The sequence below is a fragment of the Mytilus trossulus genome, chromosome 13 (assembly GCF_036588685.1).
Source record: "Mytilus trossulus isolate FHL-02 chromosome 13, PNRI_Mtr1.1.1.hap1, whole genome shotgun sequence".
Classification (NCBI taxonomy): domain Eukaryota; kingdom Metazoa; phylum Mollusca; class Bivalvia; order Mytilida; family Mytilidae; genus Mytilus; species Mytilus trossulus.
Window position 1 is genome coordinate 1,929,440 of NC_086385.1, and position 26,427 is coordinate 1,955,866.

The 26,427-nt window shown below is 32.0% G+C and overlaps 2 protein-coding genes and 1 pseudogene across 2 annotated transcripts; 1 reads left to right on the plus strand and 2 right to left on the minus strand.

The window, feature by feature from the left end:
• The first annotated feature begins 10,788 nt into the window (after positions 1-10,788).
• On the plus strand, positions 10,789-15,199 carry LOC134695095 (probable ATP-dependent DNA helicase RecS; annotated as a pseudogene).
• A 1,190-nt stretch (positions 15,200-16,389) lies between these two features.
• Positions 16,390-22,112, minus strand: LOC134695248 (uncharacterized). Its single transcript, XM_063556466.1, has 7 exons — positions 22,107-22,112; positions 21,131-21,598; positions 20,662-20,849; positions 19,722-20,013; positions 19,052-19,178; positions 18,494-18,624; positions 16,390-17,566 (listed from the first exon to the last, which is right to left on the minus strand). The coding sequence occupies exons 1-7, from the start codon at positions 22,110-22,112 to the stop codon at positions 16,397-16,399; spliced, it is 2,382 nt and encodes a 793-aa protein (XP_063412536.1). The 3' UTR covers positions 16,390-16,396.
• Positions 21,434-24,276, minus strand: LOC134695054 (uncharacterized). The gene is made up of 3 exons (XM_063556229.1): positions 23,535-24,276; positions 22,107-22,161; positions 21,434-21,598 (listed from the first exon to the last, which is right to left on the minus strand). Exons 1-2 carry the CDS (start codon positions 24,123-24,125, stop codon positions 22,123-22,125), a joined length of 630 nt encoding a protein of 209 aa, XP_063412299.1. The 5' UTR covers positions 24,126-24,276; the 3' UTR covers positions 21,434-21,598; positions 22,107-22,122.
• Positions 24,277-26,427: the final 2,151 nt, after the last annotated feature.

Sequence of the window (26,427 nt, forward strand, 5' to 3'; positions counted from 1 at the left end):
CATTCAAGAAAATGTTCTTTGAATCATGTGACGGTAAAATAACTGATGTTGCATGTAATATATAAAACTATTATTTCAGTACACGATAATATCATAAAAACGTGAAAAATGTATGTATTTGAATCGATTCCATGTTGTTTGACGGACAAACATTTATGCTGTTCTCCTGTACATGTTTTGTAAAGAATTGTTCTTCATGTTTTGTCTTGTTTTTCTGCTTTTTATTTTACTTGTCAAATAAGGTTTAAATAGTATGTTGATGCTTAATTTAAAGGTTAAATCATACCTCCTCTAGTTTTTATTTTGTAGAAGGAAAGAAAATGTCTAAATATACTTATATCTTACTGATTTGGTTTCTCCTTGTGTTGAACGTTAGTTATGGTAAGTCTTTCTTATAAATTATAATGACAAACAAAAACATACAGCATATCGACAGGGAATACAAGGACACCAACAACACATATCATTAAAAACAGTATTGTCCCTTACAAGAAAGAATCATTATATGTCTACACAAGGCAGTCATTAACTTGAAATACATAAATGTTTTCGTTATCCTAAATTTATTACTTCACATTTTCGTTGTATAAATCTACATTGTATTTGATTTTTAATTATTGCGCATATCAAATTGGGTACATGTTGTTAAAATCGAACTTGTTTGTTTCTGTATTGTTTTCATTTTATCATAGCGTGAAATAAGAAGTAGAAATACAAAATACGGTACGCCGGAAGGGTACGCATATCCTGCGTTACATGCGTCTAGGTAATATAACATGTATGTTTTGTAATTTTTACCTACCCACGTCTATAATCTCAGGCAAAGATTACCTTAGTCGTATTTGGCACAACTTTTGGAATTTTGAATCCTTAATGTTCTTCAACTTTATACTTGTTTGGTTTGATAAATATTTTGATATGAGCGTCACTGGTGAGTTTAATGTAGACGAAACGCGCGTGTGGCGTACTACATTATAATCTTGGTACCTTTGATAACTATTTACTCACTTTACAACTGTATGGCGTTCTTACATATACGTCTCTGTTTGTGACGACATAATTGTGGTTTTGAAAAATTTAAAATATATACGTCGTCATTTTTGAAACAGAGGTTGTATAGTGGTTAACCAATACATGACTGCGTTCGTTAATTTTCGAAAGGCTGACGTCACCCTAATGATTTTATTTAATAGCTGTCTTATTTCCAAGAAATATCTATTTAAGAAATAATGACAATGGTATGCAAGCACAGGACTATCGTACCAATAATGAAACAAATTCTTATTTTTGGAGCGTGTTTGAAACATTACTACAAAATCATTTTAAGTTAACAACAGTGGAAGTTGCAAGCACTACATTGGTGTAAAGGACGTAAGCTCACCCGACCCTTATCGTCAATTTAAAAATATAATTCAAGCTATGGGGCTGAGTAAACGAACATAAATATTAAGCCCGTCACAGTCTGTGTGGCTGAGCCTATTCAAAGTCATAAGCTATCAATCAGTTTGTGCCGTTTTATGTTGTCTCTCATATTTCTGTATTGTTATTTATTTCCGTTCAAAAATATGGCGTTTCTTTATCCTTTGATTTGTTGTATGTTTGTAATTTCAAAGTTTTTTTATAGTGGACTATGCGGTATCGGTTTTACTAATTGTTGAAGGTCATACAGTGACCTATAATAGTTCTGTATGATTTGGTCTCTTGTGGAGAGTTGATAATTTAAATTTTTTCATCGTGCTCGTGTTTTTTGTCTTTAATGGCGATAGTAACTATCACATACATAACGTTTTTCGTCTGTATAAGTTCCAAATCCCGACTATTTTGGATTAAAAGTACAGTATTTTATAGATCTTAACTGTTCGAATATGTTAACATTTTGCCTTTTCTGATCTTTAGATCACACTTGATCACTTCCTGTCATAAATATATCAAGGATCATCAGCCTCCTATGAATGATTTTTTAGATTATTAAACTGACAACTGTTCCTGTTTTGTATTCTGCAACTTACAGATTTCAGATTTTGTGTCTGGTCGATTTTTATAGTATTTCTTGCATTTACTGCAATATATCTTGTTGATAGGCAAACACACAAAGATTCTGTTCTCGTCTCAGCATGGTATACACGAATATGATATGGAAAATGGTGGCATAAAAGATCTCGTCAACAGTAGTATGGTTAATTATGCGTATTCAATTGACTACGACAAGCATGGTTCTGTTTATTGCTCATCTCCTCATAGAAACGTTATAAACAAGTACGTTGAAGTTATATTCCAAATTCATATTTATATTTAAAAAAGCTTTGTCTTTACATGACATACGCTGAATATGCTGTTTGTTTTATTATTTAATCAAAGGAGGAAGGTTAACAGCTTGATATACGAAGATGTGGTATGATTGCTAATAAGACATTTCTCTTTCTAGAGACTGACGGACACATAAACACCTAGTCATCGATCGCCCTTCAAAAACACATTTTATAACATTGTCAGCTTTAAAAGGCCATATAATGCCAACTGTAGTTCAATTCAAACGTAAAATAACAGGATATTTATCAACAAAATATTGAACAACAAATAAACGTTATATACAATAATGACACCAACTGAATTGCATGCTTCCGACACGCACATGCATAAACAAGTTTAAAATCGCAAACTCTCCCCTATTCTGGAAATAAATCTACGTCAATGACGTCATTGCCATCAATATCTCAAACTTATATCAATATTAAGCAATTAAATTTAAGAAATGAACAAATTTGATTTTTTTTCAGCACTCATATAAAATTAATTAAACAAAATAGAGAAAAAAAAATGTGCTACATTTTAGCCCTATTTACATCCTTGTAATACCCATTTCTTTATATTATAATTTGGTAATTGTACTTTTGTTCAACGACCAAGCCATCATCGATACACCAGTTTTGTTAATTCTAACCCATTGATGTTTGTGTATTTAGATTCCGCTATCCCTCGGATAATTATTTTACACGCACAATTGTGTCTACAGAACAAGAGTCAGTTTTAATAGATATGGTCATTGATACAGTTTCCGATCATATGTTTTGGTTAGAAATTGCTGAAGGTAGAATTCAGAGAAGTGATTTGAATGGAAGAAACATAACAACTGTTCTTTCATTAGGATTAATCAGTACATTTGATATTGATATCAAAAACAGGTTTGTTCCCATTTCTTACTAGCATCCAATGATCTGTTTTAGACTAATAAGACGTAGAGAATTATGTTGTGCCCATGGACAGGATACTTACTGATCATTTGCCTTTGTTATTATTTGGAATCGCTATGTTATGGAACCACTTATTACCAACGGTGATATTAATTAAGTACATAATTTCAATTAATAAATCTAGTTTTGTAACAAGCTTTACATACTGATGAATGTATCGCTTAGGCATATTCTTAGTCTAGATATTATGCATCAAACTGCGTGCATCTTAGGTGAACAGGTGTAACTGATACTGCATGAACAGTCAGCGTTTCGGACACACACTCCATAAATTACTTCTATACATATACATTTGAAATATGTTTTTGAATACCTCAGGAATGACACCAGAGAATCATGTTAAAAAGGGAAAACAAATTAAAAGGTGTAGTTACAATAATTCATAATGGATGGTTTAATATATAAATGTACGAAATGAACTTGTGAATGAATTTAAACGATGTTATACTGGTTGTTTTATTTCTGTGACTTTCTACAATGTGTGTGTTTTACTTGAATTGGTACCAGTAAAATGTTTTTTTCAAAACTTTGTTTGGGTCATGCTATAACATGTTGATGTTTTTTTGATAAATCAATACTGAAACCTTCACAATGCTGGTTTTACCCGATACTACTATTTGTGCAGTAATGGTATAAGAATCATATTAAATAGCGAGCATTGTCTAGTTTATGTTATGTAGGTGAAAATAAACTGTTTATAAAAAAAACTTGTTTTATAAAGATGTTTTTGTGGATCATAGGTGGATGTATTTTAGTGCTTGTAATGAATCAATCTGTCGATTTCAAAGATCAAGATTAAACGGGAACGACATACACACATTGGGGGAGTATACAGCAGATGGACCAGTATATAGCTTACGAATAGGTATGTAAGCAACAACTATACTTATCATTTATTAGTTTGTTTATTATTTAGATGGTAAACATGTTGACAGAAAAAAATATGTCATATAAAAAGTAGCCAACTATAACTGTGCTATACCGAATCATGGTGTAAAAAACATGAGTTACATTATTCAAAATGAAGAAAGTCTTCGTCATCTGTATAGCGCTGCAGCGCAATAAAAGGGCTATTTGCGTTATCATTTGGGAATATTTCCCCTCGCAAAAAAAATTTGATTCGTTGCTCTCAGTTTTAGTTTTCAACACTGATTTGTTATTTTTCTCAATCGATTAATGAATTTTGAACAACGGTATACTACTGTTGCTTTTATTCATTAAGCAATTGCATCAACAACACATTTATGTCATCTGTCGTTTCACAGAAGACATAATTGTCAACCTACAATGTGACTATGACAATAATGTTTCTCGTTTTTCCTTTTTTATAAAGATTAGACTGTTAGTTGTCCTGTTTGAATTGTTTTACACTAAGTATTTAAGGGCCATTTATAGCTTGGTGTTAGGTATGAGCCATGGTTCCGTGTTCCTTTTTGACCTAATAAGCTGTTGCTTCTGTATTTGTGAACTTCAAACATTGTATACGTGTAATATTGTAGGAATGAATTCATTTCAGATCCTTTTTTTTTTTTTAGATTTACTGTATTATTTACAATGTACAATGTTTCATCAGCGAATTGCATAATGATAACTTGTCTGTTTTTTTTCCATTTTTTTAACTCATAATCATATCGTATTGTTAGATCCTGATGGTAGTCGATTCTATTGGATGGAATTTGAAAAAGGGAACTTAAAATCTGCTTTCCTAAATGGTTCTGATGTGAGACAGTTGTTTGATGCTAATATAATCAGGCATAAAACGTCTTTTTTTTCCTTTGATGTATATGGAGATCATCTTTACTTATGTTATAATAGCCAGATAGAGCGGATACACAAACTTCACGCAGGTGAATCCACTGTCCTATATAACGCCACCACCGACAAATTTCAAATTTTATACGCACTACGTGTTTACCAAGAAGAAGGTACGTAAATTATTATATTCAATTCAGGCCATGACATGATCATTTTATTTTATTTTAACGGGTCTTTTCTTTTATCAAATAAAAGAAAGTTTAATTTGTTTCCTTTTAGACCAACATAGCATGCATAATTATTATAATACGGTAGTAGATGACTCACTTTTTATTATGATAAATAACAATTCTTTTGTTTCGAACAATTAAAATGATTTAAAAAATCTAATAATGAACATGATTAGTAGTGTTTATAGTCGAATTTTCAACTACAGTCTTATATATTTTTTTCCCTCCGGTTTATATGATCCGTTCATCCTATATTGACTCTTAAAATTCAAGAGTCAATCTTAAGTTGAGGGAAATGATATGGCCTTCCAAATACCGTTTCGATCCCTAACATCACCGAAGAGACATATATTGTCGAAATCTAGATCTGGTGTACAAAAAAAAAAATATTGACACCTTGTGTTTGTGGCATAACATCTTGGTCACAAGTTCATTGTTTTCTGTTTAGTATTAGAAATTGATATTAAGATCCATTTTGTTATGATAACATTCTCGTGATCAAATTTATTTGGCAATCACCAATGGCAGTCAGCAGGGTTAAAGAACATCAGTTGCTCGACCTGTTAGTCAAATGCTTTTTGTTTAAATATACTTTTCACTTTTTTGATTTTTTGGAAAATGTTGTTTGTGCAGTATTTAGACCCTTCTACAACGAAATTTGTTTTACATGCACACGTATAAAAATTGCGGTTTTTATTCAACGCAATCGTAGGTTTGAACGAAGTTTTCAATTTAGACTTGTATATATATATCAATCGAATAGATTCAGAAACATGTCGATCAACAAATCAATGTCATTAAAACACTTAATGGTTCGATAAATATATGTGTGGGTATATTTCTTTAATTGTATGTGATTGTATTTTGTAATTTACCTCTTGTTTCACATGTCAATGCGACTGTGTGTTTTTAAAATAAAGCATATTGTATATTGTATATTGTATATTGTATCTTATGTCGCATGGACTAGGTTTCGCGCTGTTGTTGTCATGTGTTGAATTTGCTTAACCCTAATTCAATATTGTAAACGCAATCTGGATTATAATTGGAATAATCTGAACATTTGATGTATCTAAAGAAGTCCCTAAATACATGGTGTATTACTGTGTTGAAGACCGATAAGTGACTTTGGTCTATTTTTGGGGGCCTATGGTCGGGTTGTTGCATCTTTGACACATTCCATGTTTCTGTTCTCGATTTTAACTTAATACGATTCCAAACAGCTTATATAAATGCAGCATCAATCTAATCAGTTACCACGGTCAATATTCAAAATCTTCTTAAAGAACGGGAAGATATTTGTGTTGAAATTAAGGTAATGTAAATAAAGGCAGCAATAGTAAATTGCTGTTACTTGGGAAGTAAAAGAAAATATTTAATGACCACAACAATCAGATGTTGTAGAAGCATATAGATTTTCTATTCTAAATCAGCTATGTCTGATTTGTATTTGTTGCATGCTAAAGATACGATAGAATATGCCTCATCATTTACCTATACAAAACTGTTCATGTTACCTCAAACTGTCAAATATTTTTAAGAATAACCCACCTCGCTGTTCGAAATTCATACATCAATTGAGAAAAATCACAAATCCGGGGTACAAAGTAAAACTGAGGGAAACACATCAAATATTTAAGATTACAGCGATACAACAGAAACACTGAAATGCAACACACAGAAACGAACTATAATATAATAATGGCCATTTTCAAATGTTGGGTTGAGCCTGTTTTTGTGGCTAGTCAACTATTATGGCAATGTTAAATATAACATTAACAGGACAACATTACATGCCAGGACTGCAATACAAATAAATGGGAGAGCATACAGGACAGAGAAACACATAAATGAACAATTGAACATTAAGACATGCTTATAGTTATAAAGACACCAGGCCTACACCCAAATACACTACACGCGAAATTCCACTTTGCCATTGGGAAAGTTGAAATATTTGAATTTAAAAAAGTACTGAAAAGTACAACTAAAAAGAGAGTGAAAAATACAAGATGAACGGTCAAACTCATAGATAAACACTAAACCGACAATGCCATAGCTAAAACAGAAAGACAAACAAACAACTAAAAGTACATAAGACATAACATGGAAAACTAAAGACTAAGCAACACGAACCCCACAAAAATCTGTAAATATATGTCCTTTAATTTTATGTATAGTCAAAAGATAAACATTGTACCAATCTACCGATAAAAGTGTCCATTTTTTTATAAAAAAAATTCAAACAGAGAGCTGCTTATTGCCATACCAGAAGATTGGAGATGGCTGTTATTTCATCAGTAACGACAGTGTATCTGGAGACGAAGCATTTGTACGTATTAATTTATGACTGTCGTTACTATTACAGTGAACGCAACTATATACATGATATATATTCGATCTTTTGACGATTTCAACTGTTTTCCTAAAGGTACTCAGAGTTGCATTAACCTTATTGGATTTTATTTAGAAATAATCCACTAGTATGATCAACAACTATAACAAAGCATTTCCCTGTCATACACAACTCAGTAGCGTTAAATGTCGGTTGCTCGTATTAGAGTTTGATTTTTTTTGTTATTTTACTTTATTTTATAATATGGTTGTTGAAACAAGGCATCCGACACCAACAATTAATTTTCAAATCACAAAAGAAGTATAAAACGTGATAAATCGATGAATCGCTGGTTAGTTTTAAGATACAATAATAAGACACGATAAGTGATGATATAGACAAATAAATGAAATCAAATCAAATCAAGGTAATGTCAGCAATATTTTATATTTCTATAAATCACACATCAATAATGTTTATTTGTTTGGAGCCTATATTTTGTACAAATAAAAAATAAATAAATGAGACAACGTCCCACAAGAGATCAAATGACACAGAAATTTACAAGTATAGGTCACCGTGCGGCCTTCAACAATGAGCAAAACCCATATTTCATAGTCATCTATAAAAGGCCCCTAGATATACATTGCCTACATCCTAACCGTGCCAATACATGTCCTGCGTGATTATAAATACAATGTTTACTGATATTTTTTTTCAGGCAAACTGTATTCAACCTGGTACATACCTTGCTAACTTTGAGACCATTGAAGAAGCCATGGTAATGAAATTATTTCTTCAGCAAATGAATACAGGTAATCATCAGATATTTAAAACCGAGTAACAAATCAATGTATCATTTAGAAATTAGTATGGCGTTCATTATCACTGAACTAGTATATATTTGTTTATGGGCTAGTTGAAGGACACCTCCGGGTGCGGGAATTTCTCGTTACATTGAAGACCTGTTGGTGACCTTCTGCTGTTGTTTTTTCTATGGTCGGATTGTTGTCTCTTTGATACATTCCCCATTTCCTTTCTCAATTTTATTATATTTCTATTTTTACACATTTGGAAAAAAAATCTTAGTACAAAGTAATTTTAGACAATTGATCGAATTTTGATGTTGTGTTACCAAGTAAAAATGGAGATTATCAAAAACAAAACATTCTAAACATGTTTGTGCATATTATTTTTTAAATGTAATTATGCCATATTTGATCAACAGTGTGTACAAGTTATGCTGGCAAATGAACATTTTAAATAAGTAAAAAAAGTGTGTTTAAATGGTCTCAGTTTGCAATTTCTTGTCATACTTTTAATTAACTGTTATGTTATAAACATGATAAATCAGGCCGTGTTTGTTTTACAACTTTCCTTAGCTTGACGATTTTTTTTAACTCCATGCAGGTATGCATTACTATATTGGCGGACGAAACATCAACAGATATCTTCCGAATGGAGATTGGAGGTGGATTAGAAATGGTAATGCAACACGAATGACATATTTTGCCTTTGGAAGTGGACAACCAGGAGGCTCTGCTAACGACGAACAAGACTGCATGGTTTTCTATGCTCATGCTAGATACAAGTTTTATGATGTTAGCTGTGACCATATTAATTACCATGGAGGTTATATTTGTGAAAAATAACACAAACTATACAAGCTTTAATAGAACATGTATATCATGTATATAGGGCTATATTTATTCGGAAGATATATAAAAATGTGTTATTATGTAGGAAACCCATACAAATTATGATATATATTTAACAGGATCTTATAAATAGGCAGATGTCAAATGTGATATAGTGAGAGTTTGTATATGTCTTTGAATGATAAAAAATATGTTGAAACTATTAACCAAATTATTCAAGTGAACAAAAGTATATTCAAATATTTTCATCCTGTTATATTTTGTTTTGTGAATAATACAGGTGCATGTATCAGAGCACACATATTGTAATCATAAATAAATGAATCTATATGACGGATGAAATGTTTACGTTTCAATTTATTTATTTGTTTTACCTTATATTTATATTTTCTTACTGCGACAAAGATTCAAGTCCTAACACCTTGAATTCCTATACATAAGATAAGAAGGTCGTTGATAAGTATCTCCATCGAATATAAAGTTACAACTTAGGAATAAGGTATGCCGGGGAATTTAAAATTCATTGGTAGAGTGACAAAATTGTGTACTGGTCCAGTGAAAAATATTATTATGAATATTACATTTAAAAAAAAACATGCAGGTCAGAGGCTCCTGACTTCTTACTGATTGATTCAAAAATGCGGCGGTGTTAATGTTGTTTTTGATAACATAAAATAGCCGACAGAAAAATCTACGCAAAATGCTTATGAGTCATGGGTAGATTTTACATTCAGATTAGAACACATTGTTGACTGCTTTATCCCTGTTATGACATTTTACCTATTGTTTCTGTCTGTTTTGTTCACGCAACGTTTTTAATATAATGGAATGTGATGCTACTGTCATACAAGATATAGGTTTACCTGTCTATAAAAAAAAATTCAGTCTTCTATTTTATACATAATACAATGACTTATCATGCCAAAAATATGGCACGTGTTATACATTTGTGTGGGGTGTTTGAACTTTTGATTTTGTCATTTGATTAGTGACTTTCTCTTTTGATTTTTTCCTTGCATATATTAGTAACAATATCACAAACGATTAGATGTGTAATACGCAATCTATAAAATGTCTTCTAGTTAATGCGCAGATATTAACAATAGGTAAACGTTTTTGAAGGCATGTGATATCGAACACCCGAGTTAAATAATTTGTCAATTTTTACAGAGCTAATTCGATGAAATCAAAGTCATTGTAACAATCACGAGCATGTCGAGTACGTCGAGATTTAAAAGTCATAATATGGTGACCAGGATACCACGTCATCTCAGAATGGTTGAGAAATAAAAAAAGATATCTGTTATCGTTCATTTATTTGTATTAAGCTTCACGTTAAAGATCTATGCAGCAAGAGAAAGTAAATGGCATGATTTATTGTTAGTAATAGCTATATCTAACGCTAGTTCAGCAGTATTCATATACTTGTCTATATTAATTTTGTGTGTATACTAAAGCCGTCAATATTTAGAGACAATATATCATCTATCGTCAATCTCATTAAAATCCGATGTTCTGATACGCTACCCTCCACTAACATCTGAACCAACTCGATATTGGGTCATGTCCCGACGACCTTTTTGATATGCATTCTAATTAAAATATCGACCAATCAAAATCGTTGTAATGTAAGATCCTCGGCAGCGAAAGCAAAATGGCGGAACAGAAGTTAGAACAAGCGATTGGCAAAGTATTATTAAATTTCAACATAGATACACTGAAATTGGAACAAAGAAAGATGCTGGATGCATTACTGTCAAGTAAAGATTGCATTGGAGTGTTACCAACGGGTTACGGGAAGTCTCTACCATATCAGATGCTAGTATCAATCAAGCGGGAATTGGGTATTGACGATGCCAAAGTGGTTGTATGCAGTCCTTTGGTTGCACTAATGCAGGATCAAACCCAACGTTTGAGGAATATTCCTGGCATCAAAGCAGAATACACAGGTGCATATACACATTAAGCTGCAGTAGACCATTATAAAACTTCTATAACAAATTCACGATGTGAAAAGGGGGGTCTTAAAATTTATGATACAACTTTATTTTGATTCAGTATGGCATAAAACATACAAACATAAGCTCTTGTGAGCCTTTTACTGACTATAGAATATAAAAACATATAGAAAAAAAATAAAACAAAGTACATGTACTGGGACATGTACCCACTTCAGAAATAATTTATTGTGTCAACACCAAACACAATACCTTTAAAGAAGGATAATCAAGCCAAGGGAACAACTAGAGACACTGACCCTATAAAAAAATGGTATGCTCTTGGGCATGTTGGGTACTCGGGCAGTCTCTGAAAAGTGAGCCAAGTTCCTTCTAACTAGACAACTACGATTGAAAATTCTTTGCAAATTAAATAGGTCACAATCTGAACAGCAGACTGTTGAGACAGATTGCTCTTTACCTAATAAAATTAGAAGATATGATATGTTTGCCAATGAGAACTCTGCAAAAGAGACCAAATACACAGAAATTAACAATTACAGGAGTACAGTCTTCAACAATGAGCATAATCCATACTGAATCATCATTTTCCGTGTTCAGTTATAGATTAAAAAGGTGATCACCCATGTGTGTAATTGTACTTGCATCTTTGATATATTGATATTTAACATGCCGTGTTGACGGCGGTACATTGACCTATAATGCTTTACATTTACATTTATAAATTGTTATTTGGATGGAGAGTTGTCTGATTAACACGCATACCACATCTTCCTATATCTATTAATAGGAAAAATAAACAATACATGTACAGGAAAAATAAAATAATAGCTTGTATACATGTTTATAATACCAGAATATATTATTAGTCTATTTTAGATTTCCAAAAAATTCATATACTGTGAAAGTACTTTAATTCGTGGTTTGAGGAATATTAAAATGTTCGTGGGTTTTTAAAGTCGTGGATTTTAGTTTTCTAAAAAAAAAAATTAAATAAAAGCCTTTTAAGAAACAAAGGTTATAAATGGTCTGGATTGAGGAAATTGTAAAGTAAACATTCAATTTGACCGGTGTAAATCGTAGTGATAACACTAATTAACCCGTGATAAAGTGATTAACCGGTTAAAGACCATCGAAGGTGTTAATTAGGCCATAAACATGTCACCTAAAGAAAACAGTCACATAAACAAATGCTATAAACGTATCTTGAATTGTCAAATAATTCTTATCAAAATCAAACCCAGCATGAAATTATAATTTCCCATATGAACAAGAACTATGAGGATATAAAATGAACACTTTATCATACTAGCATATCATTACCGGAAATCTGACTTTCATCGATCAAAAATATTTTAAAGAAAAGTAAAAGATCAAAAGTTGTACAGTTTAGGTTATTAAAGATTAAATGGGTATTATAATCATGCATGCGGTTGTAGTTCTGTTACTGCTATTAAAGTAATATCAGATTTGGCGTTATTCAATTTATTCTTTAGATCATATCTATCAGTAGTCAAACCTACTGATGGGAATCTTTTCATGTCTTGATTGAATGTGTCATTTTGTTGGACACTTAAATTCGGGGATAAAGTCATCCACGAAACCCATGAAAATTGGTACCCCACGAATTAAAGGACTTTCACAGTAGTTAAGAATGTAAATACAACCTTGAATTTTTAAACTATCAACATGAAATACTTTATTAATATTTAACCATACACATATCAAAAGTTATAACCATAAGATTTTTAACCAGATTGGAAAGGTACATGTACTTAAAATTCAAAACTGCCATCGAACACACCAATATAAATTGTGAATATAAAATTTTGATTAAACCTATAATTTTTTGTACAGGAAGCAGTGCTGCTGCCAATGAAAACATTCTAATGGGACACTTTGACTATTTATTTTCGTCACCTGAGATCCTTGTTGGAGACAAAGACTGGAGAGAAAAATTACAACGTTTCAAGGTTTCCACAATTGTTGTTGATGAATTCCATACAATTGCAACTTGGTAAGCATGATGTAATAAGCTACCTCTAACAAAAAGCAAACTATTAGCACTTTTTTTATGACTTCATCTTAAAGTCACAGTAAGTTCTTCCCACTTAGCAAAATTTCTCGCTACAAATTTGAGATGACCCCTAGCTCCAGTATGAGCTAAATTCTTTACAAAATGATGATTACATAACAACTAAATTGAAAAAAATAAATAAAGAAGAAATTTTTTTTTGAAGTAGTTTCAAGAAATTAAATTTATAGGCAAAGAAATGTACATTAATGTAATAAAATACTTATTTGCATGTTAAATACTATCCAAATTAACTCATAATTTCTGTTAGGGAAGCACAGTGGGATCCAATTTGTTGTCTTACCATTTAAATATAAAAATGGAAATGGGGAATGTCTCAACTGTTCAAGGTTCGACCTCTGTGGTTGTATAAAGCTGCACCCTGCTGAGCATCTGGTTTGATCTCTCAACCCTCCCTATAACTCTAGCCAATGTAGAAAAAAAACCGCACAGTAAAACTCAGTTTAAAGGAAGTCCAATGTCATAATAGGAAAATTAAAAGAAATTAAACTGAATGTTTTCCTTCTGTACTTTTTTTTTTGGAGAAGGTAAAAATAATTTACAAATTGGGAGTTTTTGACATTAAATTATATGTTATATGTTATATGTTTATAAGAAAATACAATAATGTTGAGATAAAAAAATAAAACACCATACCCCCTCGAAAAAAAGAGGGTCAAAAGATACCAGAGTCATAGATCGAAAATAAACTGACAACGCCATGGCTAAAGATAAAAAAGAAAAACAGACAAATAAAAGTACACATAGAAAACTAAAGCCTTAGCAACACGAACCCCACAAAAAACTGGGGGTGATCTCAGGTTCTCTGGAAGGATAGGCAGAGCATGCTCCACATGTGGCACCTGTCGTCTTGCTTATGTAATTACAAACCTAGTAAATAGTCTAATTTTGTAGTTTACATTCATGGTGTCATTGACTTGCAAAAATGTATGCATACAAAAATATTGTTTTTATTGCAGGGGTGAAAAGGAAGATGAAAGTAAACAGGCATTTAGAAAATGGTTTTCTTACATTGGAGAGTTGAGATCGCTGTTTCCAGATGCATCTATCTTGGCGCTTAGTGCCACATGCACGAAACAGATTTCAAAGAGGGTATTGAAAGTTTTGCAGTTAGATCCAAATGCAGTTGAAATAAGGATTTCTCCAAATAAACCAAATATAAAGCTTGTTGTGAACAAAATATTGAATACCGTAGAAATGGCCATGTGCTGGTTAGTTGATGGACTCTGTGACAAAGCTTTACCCAAAACAATGATATATTGTACATCAATCAAGGATGCAGCTAACATTTATGCATATATATCAACGGAAATTCCAAATTGTAAAGAAGTCCAGATGTTCCATTCTGAAACTTCGCCTGACAGTAAAAAAAAGAATAATGGAATGTTTAAAAGATCCAACCAGTTGTATTAAAGTTGTGATAGCAACAAGCGCCTGGGTGGAATGGGTATAGATATGATTGGCTTTTCCAATGTCATAATTTATGGTGCACCAAAAACTATAGTAGATCTTATTCAAGAAATTGGTCGTGTAGGGCGTGATGGAAAGGAGGCAGTTGCACTTCTTCTTCATAATTCCTACCATTTGAGAGATGTTGAGACTGAGGTTAAAGATCTATTTAAGGCAACTGAATGTCGCAGAATTTCATTATTGGCACCTTTTATGTCAAAAACAGAACTTGAAGAAGAGAAAAAAACTACAGGTTTACATTCCTGTTGTGACTTGTGTGCTTCTAAATGTCTATGTGGGTCATGCAAGACAACAGAATTAGAAAAGCTTTTCAAGATGATCGCTAGTAGTAGTGAAGACCCTTGTGATACCTCCTCTGATGAAGACACTAAATCTTATGATTTGTTTGACTATTTAGACAGTGTAGACTTATCACTAATAATGGATCTAGATTTAGATTAGAATGAATAAAACCTTGTAACTTGAACTATATTTATTTTTAAAATGTTACATTAATCACCAAAATTTTAAACCAGTATGTGATTGTACATGATCATGAACATATACAGAGATAGATAGTAAACACCTTATAACCTCACCCTTCTACACAAAGGCTGTGGCATAAAATAGAAAATTATTATTCATCAATAATCACTTTCATGTACCATGCTTACAGAGCATAAAAAAAACCACACAATGACAAACAATGAAACCAGACTCGGGTGCAAACTCATGTATTCCAAAAAAGGCAAGCAATTCCTGCTTTTAGCAAGACACTGTGTTCAACGTTGTTAATAAATTTAAACATATTTATTTATAGTGGATTGGGAAACAAGTTTTGCAACTTATATTAATTCCAAAAAATTACTCTTGAAAAAAACAGGTATTCAATGACCTAGTTTTTATGGTTCATTGGTCAGTTTTGGTTTTGGACTATTTCTCAGATACTACATGTACATGTATAAGTGTTCAGTCCATTATATTTGGTGTATGGAATTATATTTGGTGTATGGAATGTCTGTAAGGTGTATATGTGTGTCTGGAAGTTATCATCTGACCTTAACCTCTTTGTTCATTGTTCAATTTTTTTTTCTTTTTTGGCCTGTTTTTCATGATCAGATACAATAAAGAATCTACTTGGTGAACTTTTTTTAATTTATGGAATGATTGTAAAGTATATGTATTTCCTACAATTTCTTTTCTGAATTCTGACAAGGGATTGTTAAGTGATTTTCCTGTAGGGTGACCTGGGTCCTATAATGAACTATGACTCACCATGGCGACCATATTGGATGAAATTTCAAAAAACCAAAATGACACAGAAATTAACAACTATATGTCACTGTATTGCCTTCAACAATGAGCAAAGCCCATACGGCATAGTCATATAATATAACAGTAAAACAATGATAGTCCACTTTCTTCAAGATATTCTTATGCATGTATAGAAATCACATTTAATTAATCTTGCCATAGATTTTTAAAGGTTCGCAAAAGTAACTAGAAACCAAACATAATTTCTGAATTTACTACATTTGCTCAAATATATATTTTAAACTTTTATGACATTGTGACTTGGATGGAGAGTTATCTCATTGGCACTCATACCACATCTTCTTATTTATATAAATATATATATGAGATATGAAACTGAAGCATTAAACATTAAATGTGTTTATTTCTAAGACGATGAAATGCAACTATTGGTTTGTGTCTTTGAACAAGAGTACCAAAAATTTTAAAGCAATCATCAAATATATCTTTGTTTACTATTACAGTCTTGCATTTGAGTTTTCTGTCCTCTACACAACTGAATGCCTTCATATCAATAAGTTCATTTACTATTTTTTTCACATCTTCAGCATATGAGGGAAGATGATGAAATCCCTTTCGAACAGACACGTTACAGAATGAATCGAAATGTTGCACAAAATTTATGATGTTTGGAAATTCTTTGGAGTGGAGGATTATACTTTCTTTAGTCTGAAAACCAGAGCTGGCATTTTTGGTATATCTGTTTAATAATTCCACATACTCATCTAGTGCCATATTATTATTTTTTCCTCCCTGTAGATTAATACACCTATTTGCAATAAATCGCTCTTGCTGATCGCTTTTCAAAATTCCCTCTTTTAAAGCGATTAAATGGATTGAACCAATAGCATATTTGGTTTTATGTGTTTTCACATATATTGGTAATTCATATTTTGCAGAACGAACACTGCGTTTACCGTCAGCCATATCAACTGCTGAATCCAAATTCTTGTGAAGCAATGTCAGTTTAAAAAGAAGACGACAGTAGTGTCCAACTTCATCATTTACTTTAGTATTAGCACTTTTTATAGGCGGAGGTTTTGCATTATGAACACTTTCCTCATGAGCTTTAAGAGAACCAACATATGCATATGTTTTTTCACAATAATGACATTTTACTCTGCCGTCGCCTTCATTTATGTTGGAAAGGTAATAGTTCTCAGGATGAGTGTCATCTGTTAATATTTCTCTCAACTCTTTCATTATGTCATTGTCAGACTCAAAGAAATTTGTCTCTAAAATGTCCTTGCATATATTATTAAGCCAGTTGATTTTTTCATCGGATGAAAAATTTGAAAAACCATCTGGTAATGGTATTTGGTCATCAAAGCCTTTGTCAAATTTTTGAAGAAATAAAACACAACTCATAGCATCCAAAATTGTATAATATAAGAGTCTGTATAGTCGGTATGCATTACGGACTTCACCCTTCACATTCCTGGCATTAAGGAGATTCCTGAAATAGTGTGCAGTCCCTCTGTCTCCAGCTGAGTCTATGTTGTATGTAAGCCTGCAGATTGCCTACAAGTAAACTTATTCATTTATAAAAATGTCACTGATTATTTATTTACTGATTTTTAATGAGATCACTAATTTGAGTGAAAAGCTTTGTAGAACCAAGAGACAACCAAAACATGTCGACACAATTTTTACTTGAACTTGTACACCAATTACGCCTTTTTGGCACCTATTACGGTAATTCTTTTCATCATAATAAAAACAATATAAATAGAAGATATAATGTCAAATACAATCTGTTATTTGAGCACCTGCCAGTAAGCAATATTGTTTTATAATACTGCTTAATTAATCTTATATTACGTGCACTAATTTCAAAAATGAGGAGATAATATTTTTTTTTTAAGTGGATTTACTTTACTACATTGGCTAGAGAAATAGGGGGAGTGTTGAGATCTCATAAACATGTTTAATCCCGCCACAATTTTGCGCCTGTCCCAAGTCTGGAGCCTCTGGCCTTTGTTAGTCTTGTATATGATTTTTAATTTTAGTTTCTTGTGTATAATTTGGAGTTAAGTATGACTTCCATTATCACTGAACTAGTATACATATTTTTTAAGGGGCCAGCTGAAGGACGCCTCCAGGTGCGGGAGTTTTTTGCTACATTGAAGACCCATTGGGGGCCTTCGGCTGTTGTCTGCTCTATGGTCTGGTTGTTGTCGCTTTGACACATTCCCCATTTTCTTTCTTAATTTTATTTCCCCCAAAATACAATGAAATATCATATTTTGAATTTTATCTGGTATTTATCTGTCCTATATTTAAGTTGTGATGCATTGATAATAAAATTTGTATCACTAAGTCACAATTGACAAATGGATGAAGCAGCTGTAACAGATCACTCTAACCTTTGGTTCAAATGATCTAATAGTTTTGTTTTTGGCTATAAATAGAAACATTGTTGTTATTATATAGCGTAGTTTAAATTACCTCTAAAAAATTCATGAGGCGATGAAAATCTTCTATTTTGGAAATGAAGCCTTCAAGTCGCGATGTTTTTGTTTCTTCATTTAACATTGCTTGTTGGGTGCATTGGATTCGTTCATCTGTCAACCTATCTCCTGTAAAGTATGCAATTAATAATAATATAGTTAGTACATGTATAAACTAAAATGTTCAAAGTGGTTCACTTGTACAAATATCTAATTATGATTATATATGTAATGGTTTGTTTATTTAGTACTTTACAAATTAAAAGTGTTGACCAAATTACAAAATATGCACCTTTATGCAAGATAAGATTATTCTAAAGTATATCCATTATAAAACAGTACCGAAAGTGTTTATAAATAGCTGGCCTCCCTTAGCTGCTAAGTGGTCATAGTAGTCGAAATACTGAATCATTAGCTTGTCAACACAAAGGAATCGCCAATAGTGCTGAAAGTGGTGTGGCTGACTTTGTGGTATGGGTTATGCTCATTGTTGCAGGCCATACAAAGACAATTTTTTAAAATCTTAAAATCAGAATAAAGACAATATGTTCATTACCCCCAAAAAAGACAGGTTCAACTATTTCCTCATCATGGTATGGTACATATTTTGTCTGCAGATCTCTAAGAAGGTGTATTACCTCAGCTGTTTTTGTCTCATTGGTGTCAAATAATCCAAGTGGATACTACAAAATAAAACTAAAATTAAAAGAATGTAAAACAACGTTTTGCATACCATGTATATTTAAACATGTTTAATTACATGTAGTTTTAGTTGTTTTTTGTACAAAAAGCTCTTGACCGTTTAAACTGTCTTAAAATATTACATGGTACTCTGAGTGAACATTCTGAATAGATACCATATGTGTATCCAGGTATGGAACCTTGTGGTACAATTTCAGAGAGATCCATACACTTATAAGTTTTTTATCAGGAAACTAGACAAATACACATTTTGGTCCCATTCTGGCCATAAATTCCTAAAAGGTTGGGACCATAGCCCCCCAAATCAATCCAAACATTTGTTTTGTGGTATTGAACCATGTGGTTAAATTTCTTAGAGATCCATTTGCTTATAAACACTGAAGTCAATGTTCAGAAACCAAATGTTTTCATAAACATATATTTGTGACTAATGAATGACGTTGATTTTTCAATCATTCTGAAAAAAATACATGCAAGGCTGTACATCTTTTTTACATTATCTCAGATTTCATGAAAGTATTTACCTGTTTTGTTTTCATTCCTGCCTGTGCACTATAATCATGTGTCTTATGTTTAGGGTAAACTTTGTAGAACTCTTTTTTCATTTGAGGAATGTTCATGATAATGGAGGTAGCGAAAATAAACACAAGTTCATCCATCAAGATTTGCTGTTCCTCTACTGATGGCAGAAATTTCTCTATATCAAGATCAGGCTCTACATCATTTCCTGCATGTCCTGTTTGAGTGGGAATTACCCTGTCAACAACAGCCACAACATTAAATAAATGTAGGGAAAGTGTCTTCTGCTGTGATGTTCTACAACAGAAAAAAAAACAAAACATAAAGTCATGTACATGTAGACAGATAGTATTCATTTAGACAAATGTTAGATGGACAATTCTATTTAAATTCTAAATTGTGATATTTTGATTATTTTTTCATATATAATACGACAACATGCAGACTGTCACCACTTACTGGATAATAGTACATGTAGATGCAGTTAATAAATTTTAATTCAGGCAAAAAAAAAACAGTCTTCTTTCCTGCTATATACATGTACATGTAGCAATACAAAATTAGGGTGCATATACATGATATATATGTAAACCTAAAGTTTATAAATTTGTCTCACAAGTTTTCTTCATTTGTATTAACATGATTAAGTCAGTGAGATGCCATGCAGCCTATTATCATCATATAGGCTTTTTTAGAGGGATTTGAATAAGAAAAGTTAGCAATACTTGTTTTCTATCGTCAGATGGTCACTATTTATAAAGTTAATTGTAAGATTAAGACAATGGAAGGAGGTGCTTTGGAAACCAACAAATCTTGGTTGCAAACTGTTAAGTTGACCGTTTCATTTTTTACAGTTCATAAGTGAAGGTTATGATAGGCAATAAAAAAATATGGTATGGTGTGTAGCAGGAAACAATTACAGACTATTTTTTATTTTGACAGTACCTAAATGCAGGAAGGATGTTCCTGTCCCAATTGTCACCAACCAACTGATACTTCACATTTTCTCCTCTTGCCCATCCTTCCTTCATTTTAAGTATGTCTTCATCTAAATTGTCTATCCAAGATGTCAGCTTATTATGTACAGAGCCAGGGCTAACACAGAGTCCAATTTTGGAAAGTCGTTGAATGTCCTGAAAAGGTTAAAGGATTTTCTATTTTAAACAATGCATGTGATCCTGAAAAATAATTTGTTACACTAACAGAATCTATGCTAAAGTACATAATTTGGTACAGTACAGTATATGGTCGGAAAAATCAGCTTATATGTCACAATATCCAACAATATGCCAGACTGGCCCAACAGTTGGTTTGAAAGAAAATGGAATGATATTTTTATTTTATTATGCACGACACCATGGACACATGTTACAATACTTCCTAGTAAAATATTTCTAGTAGAAATAAGACTTACCCTAAGTGTACATCCACCATGGACAAGTACAAATGCAATGCAGTAATGAAGCATAGACATCTCTTGATTTCGGCCGTGAAACCCAGAAGCGATTGTATGCAATAAGTTCATATGTTTCTTGTCACTTGGCGTCAATGGTATGTCACTAACTATGGCTGAAACCACTTTAATCACATTTGGAGCTCTTATTTCTAATTCTTTATGGAATTTATCCCATGTAAATGTCATAAAACTCTGGTGGTCCCTTTTCTGTAGCACAGATCCTGAATGCCTTTTACACAGCTTTTTGGATTCTGACTTCACAACTTTAGCTGCAGCTGTAACAACATCGTCTGGGTTGGAATTAACTAATATATCAAGGATAGCCTTTTCAACATTTTCCGATTTAAATATGGCTTTACAAATTTTTGTGTGGATTTCATTTACAATTAGCTCTGTCCTTTTCCCACTTGGATAGGAAATTGTAACCTAACAAATAAAAAATGTATAAATAAACTATGTTGTCAGACATCAATCCATTTGAACCAACAGCAAAGTGAGAAAAAAAATGTATATAAGTTTATACTGATACTAATATTAAAAAAAAATCCAATAAATTTGTTAAAGTAAAAATATATATATGCTTATCCAGCAGGTCCAGTGACCTTGCTGACTAAAATATTTTTTCATTTATATGTTACAGTATATGACTTCACTTATTTCATTGTGTATATTTTACTCAATATGAAATTTCATAAACATGATAAATGTAGCGAGAAAGTATGTACTATCAACTAAAAAAATCTTTTGTATCAGTGAGCGTCTTTGAATTGGCAATCATACCACATCTCCTTATTTATATATTGGTACATGCACACAATATATGAAAGCATTTATGTCAAACTGGAACGTATCTGTTTGGAAACGTCTGAACTGAGTTTTGGAAGATTACAAACAACAACCTTATTCAAGGGACAAAATATTTAGTACCATTTACCTTCATAATTTCTATATCACTTCGGGTTTCTTCTGCTACATATCAACAATAACATCTGAAAAAATGCATTCAAACATCATGCAAACAATTGAAATAACTATAAATAAAAATAAAACTATAAATAAAATTTAAATTGAGACAATAAGTGACTGAGTCGCAATCATGTTAAATATAAACTTGTACATTTACACAATATAATTAGTTCCCCTCAAAATTCTCTTAGTTAATTACACTATCCTTTAACAATGTTTAACATGTCAAAATATCAATTTATACAGCAAAAAAAAGGTAAAGATTTTAAACTGCCAAAAAATGTACTGTCTATTTAATAAGGTTAGGACCATTTGACTTTCCATGGACTTTTCATGAGGACCAGATTATTTTTTTCCATATAAATTATGTTCAATGTAGAAAATTTATTTCGGATTTTTTTTTATCATGTTGATCAGTTGATTGGCAAAATGTGGGCAAAATCAATCCAATGCTGCCAAATACTTTTTTAGTGCCAAGATTTTTTTTCTAACCCCCCCTCCCCCCCTTAAAAAAAAATCAAATGGGCTGTGCCTAAACATACATTATATAAATGTATATAAATAATATAGTCTCTGTCACTCTGTCATAAATTTGTATCAAAACAATTAACTAAATCTGTAACATTCATTTTGATTTATTAGTACATGTACATGTGATGGTCAGATATAGTCATGATAGTGACAGGAATTAAAATACTAATCATTTGGTATTATTGACCATATATTTATAATCTGATTTAAATTGCAGAATCAATTTATACCAAAACCCATCATAAAATTTTCAATATTTTTAGTGTTAAATTTGACAGTTACAATTTTTACTCCAACAGGTATATACATAGGCTGATCCAGGGGGAGGGGGGGGGGGGGGGGGGGGCTGGTGCCCCCTTCCTTTTCATTGGAAAAATTTGGGCGATTATATAGGGAATCATCGAAGCATACCTGGAGAGTGCCCCCCCCCCTTTTCATTTTGCCTTATGAAAAGTTTTGGCTCCGCCACTGATATTTGTCTGATTGTTGGAAAGTTTGAAATTTTGAAGAATAATATTTACTCTCATTATAATCCAACTAGAACTGTTGGCATGTAAAAGCAATTCTTTCAGGCCCAATGTAATTATGCAAGCCTGGCCAGTAAGTCCTGCTAACTGCAATGACAGTTGATTGATTAGTCCAAATAATTATAACGTCTGGCAGGCAAGGCTATTTAATTTTTTTCTGGGACACCTTCCTACGAAGGAAGCCATCCCAGAATTTTTTTTTAAATAGCCTTAATTGTCAGATGTCATAATTATTTGGACTAATGATTGATGTACGTACCATCACATGTACAGTGTGCAAACAATCTAAAAGTAATAAACATAACAATAACATAACAATCAAATAAACAGATAATTACCTCAACTTCTCCTGTGAAACTGGGTGAAAATGACTGATCAAGTGATCGTCTTGCAGGCTTTTTGCTTGGTTCAGTCAATTTCTGTTGTGTTGGTTTTGGTAAAATCTGTGGTAAGGACCTTACAACATTTGGTGTATTGGTAATGTCATTGAATGGCATGGTGGTTATTGGTACAATGTCTGACTTTTTACTTGGCTGAAAACTGGCTGGACTACGTAGCATTCTTTTTGAAATTGACACACGTTTGGGGGAAGGAACTGACACAAGTAGAGTATTTTCTACAGTCTGTGTCGATTGTCTTAATTTTCCTTTTAAATCTGTTGACTCTTTTTCCGTTTTTAACACCTTTTCAACAGAACGATAACATTTCTGGCATACACCCTCACCTTTACACTCGAATCCGACAACATTGTTAATATTTTTCCTCCGCTCCTCGCTTAGTTTTAACTTCCTATCAAAATATTTATGTTCAACTTCTATTCCGTTGGCTTCCTTTACTTTCTGAATGAAAGAAAATCCACAGACAACGCAAATATTTCCCAGTAAGTATGTTTTTCTTGGAGTCAACTTCTCAGACATGGGCGCCGCCATTGTTACTGTTCTCTTCGGTTGCTCTCGGACCCGATCGATCAAACATAAATTTCTAATAATCCCGAACTGCCTGGTAGGATTTTGCCAGACGCTATCTGATTGGCCATTTCAAAGGTCGTCGGGACATGACCCAATATCGAGTTGGTTCAGATGTTAGTGGAGGGTAGCGTATCAGAACATCGGATTTTAATGAGATTGCATCTATCGTGTTAGTATATATTTCTATCATATGTTATTTCGATGGGTCTTTTTTGAATTTTAGTCATGTATTGCATTTCGTATCAATGCAGAAAAGGGTCCGCATTCAGTGGAGCACGGTTAGTCTGGGTTTTTTTTTTATTTCTTTGAATTGCAATATTCAGAATATCAACAGCGAATACTATTTTATATCAAGTAAAAAAGACCCATACTGACCATTTATAATAAACCAAATTGCATTTAAATTTAGTATAGTGTTATAGTGTTATGAGTAAGGTTATGAGCTACATGTACCAATAATATATATCAAAAGTAAAGACCCGATAATATGTTGTTGTTGAAGTGTAAAAAGTTCTTGATAAACTAGTGGCATCATTGATTTTGATCCTGACAATAAGAATAGTTTGGCAATTTATAGTGTGTGAAGTCAAATAAACAATAACAAATGAACCGAAAAAAATTGAATGTATTAGACGCACGTTATATGTACATAGGAACTACCAGATGAAACTAGTTGACAGATCCAATGCCAAATAAATACCGTAAAAGAAGCAGCCAAACGCTTTTTAAAAAGACCATCAGGTTCTTTTTAGAAAAAATAAAATACGAATTTTTGCCATCAAATTGATTTACAAAACAAGCATTTGACATTTGCAAGTTCATGTAATTGTATAATTAGTCAAAGTTGCAGTGCAAAGCTCCCTAATTTAGTTTGCATGATAGCTAATCGGAGTACGTGATTGTTTTATAACATTTCCAAATATTCAGTTGTTATAAAGGTTATCTTTTGATTCAGTGTTACACAATTTATCTTAAAGGAAGATTTGTTTTGGCTGGTATGGAAATTTCAAGTTTCAAGTTTCAAAGTAAATATCATTTCATGTAACGTTATAAATTTCTAAACAATGATGGTTTCATTGCTTTGCAATCAACTTCAAATAGCATAAGATATATTTCACTATAATAAATTAACAGGAGTAGGCACTTTAATATATCAACGTTTTAAGATAAGATGTATCTGTCAAAATACTTTAAAAAGATTTACTTCTTTTTAAATGTATAGAATATGAATAAATGTTCATAAAAGAACAGCATCACATCGAAAGTAGTTTAGTCTAATTGCCACTAAAGAGATTTATTTTCATCAAATACAGGTAAATGGTATTTTGTTTACTCAATCAAACGAGAACATAACATCTTTTACTGTATATACATGATATATATAATGACATATTTGGCATGAGAAACGTTCGATATTATCCTGTCCAGTTTATAGAAAAAAAATCATATACATTTCATTGCATATAAGAGAATGACCATCATATGTTTATGTCCTAGAATTGTGTTACTGGATGAAATGTGGAATATATTACCTACAACTGTCAATGTCAAAGGATTATGTGTTCGATCTATTTTTGTATGCAACTGGATATGATGTACTATTTATTGGTTGAATAAAACATAAATACTCTTTTAACTCGTTTAACTTTATACAAATCAATTTAAGTAATTTTTATATTGAAATTCTACATTAAAACGATACAAGAAAATAATGAACGAAGTATTTGTTTATACTTTTTAGAAAGATGATTGTGACAAGGTTTACAAGCTTGTTGCAGCATTTGCTTATCTTCTGTCTTAGTGTTGATTATGGTAAGTTAGTTTAAGATTTAGATTCCTAAAACATGAAGAAACTAGAATATTAGTATTGTCGAAATCTTTGATAAGCTAAATTATAATTTTGCAAGAAATTCTTGCTTGTATGTTATGCATTAAAATGTCAACAATCAATTTAATATAAAAAAAGGCAACGAAGGATTCGTTAAACAAATCATGTTTGTTTATACATGCATATTGCATCGGTGTATATTAACATACAGACAAAACTTGTTAAAAGGGTGCAAAAAATACGAGCGGATTATTCAAACTGATAAGTTCAAGTAAAGATTACATTTCCTAGATTATAATCCTGGTACCTTTGATAACTATTGACACTTGTAAAGCACTCACCATATTCTCTAGATTGTATAATTTCCATAAAAGAATTCTTTTACCATTAACATAGCCCAGCAAACAAAGATTCTGTTATCTGCGCTAAATGCTG

Bases quoted from the DNA above. Each gene is read 5' to 3' on its own strand.
- LOC134695248 (XM_063556466.1), bottom strand. The intron at 19,179-19,721 runs GTAAATACTTTC...TTTATTTTGTAG, and splicing joins CAGGAATGAAAACAAAACAG to TATCCACTTGGATTATTTGA. The intron at 18,625-19,051 runs GTAATGAACATA...CATACTTTACAG, and splicing joins TGAACCTGTCTTTTTTGGGG to GAGATAGGTTGACAGATGAA.
- LOC134695054 (XM_063556229.1), bottom strand. From the start codon at position 24,125: ATGGCGGCGCCCATGTCTGAGAAGTTGACTCCAAGAAAAACATACTTA. The intron at 22,162-23,534 runs GTAATTATCTGT...GCATTTTTTCAG, and splicing joins GTTTCACAGGAGAAGTTGAG to ATGTTATTGTTGATATGTAG.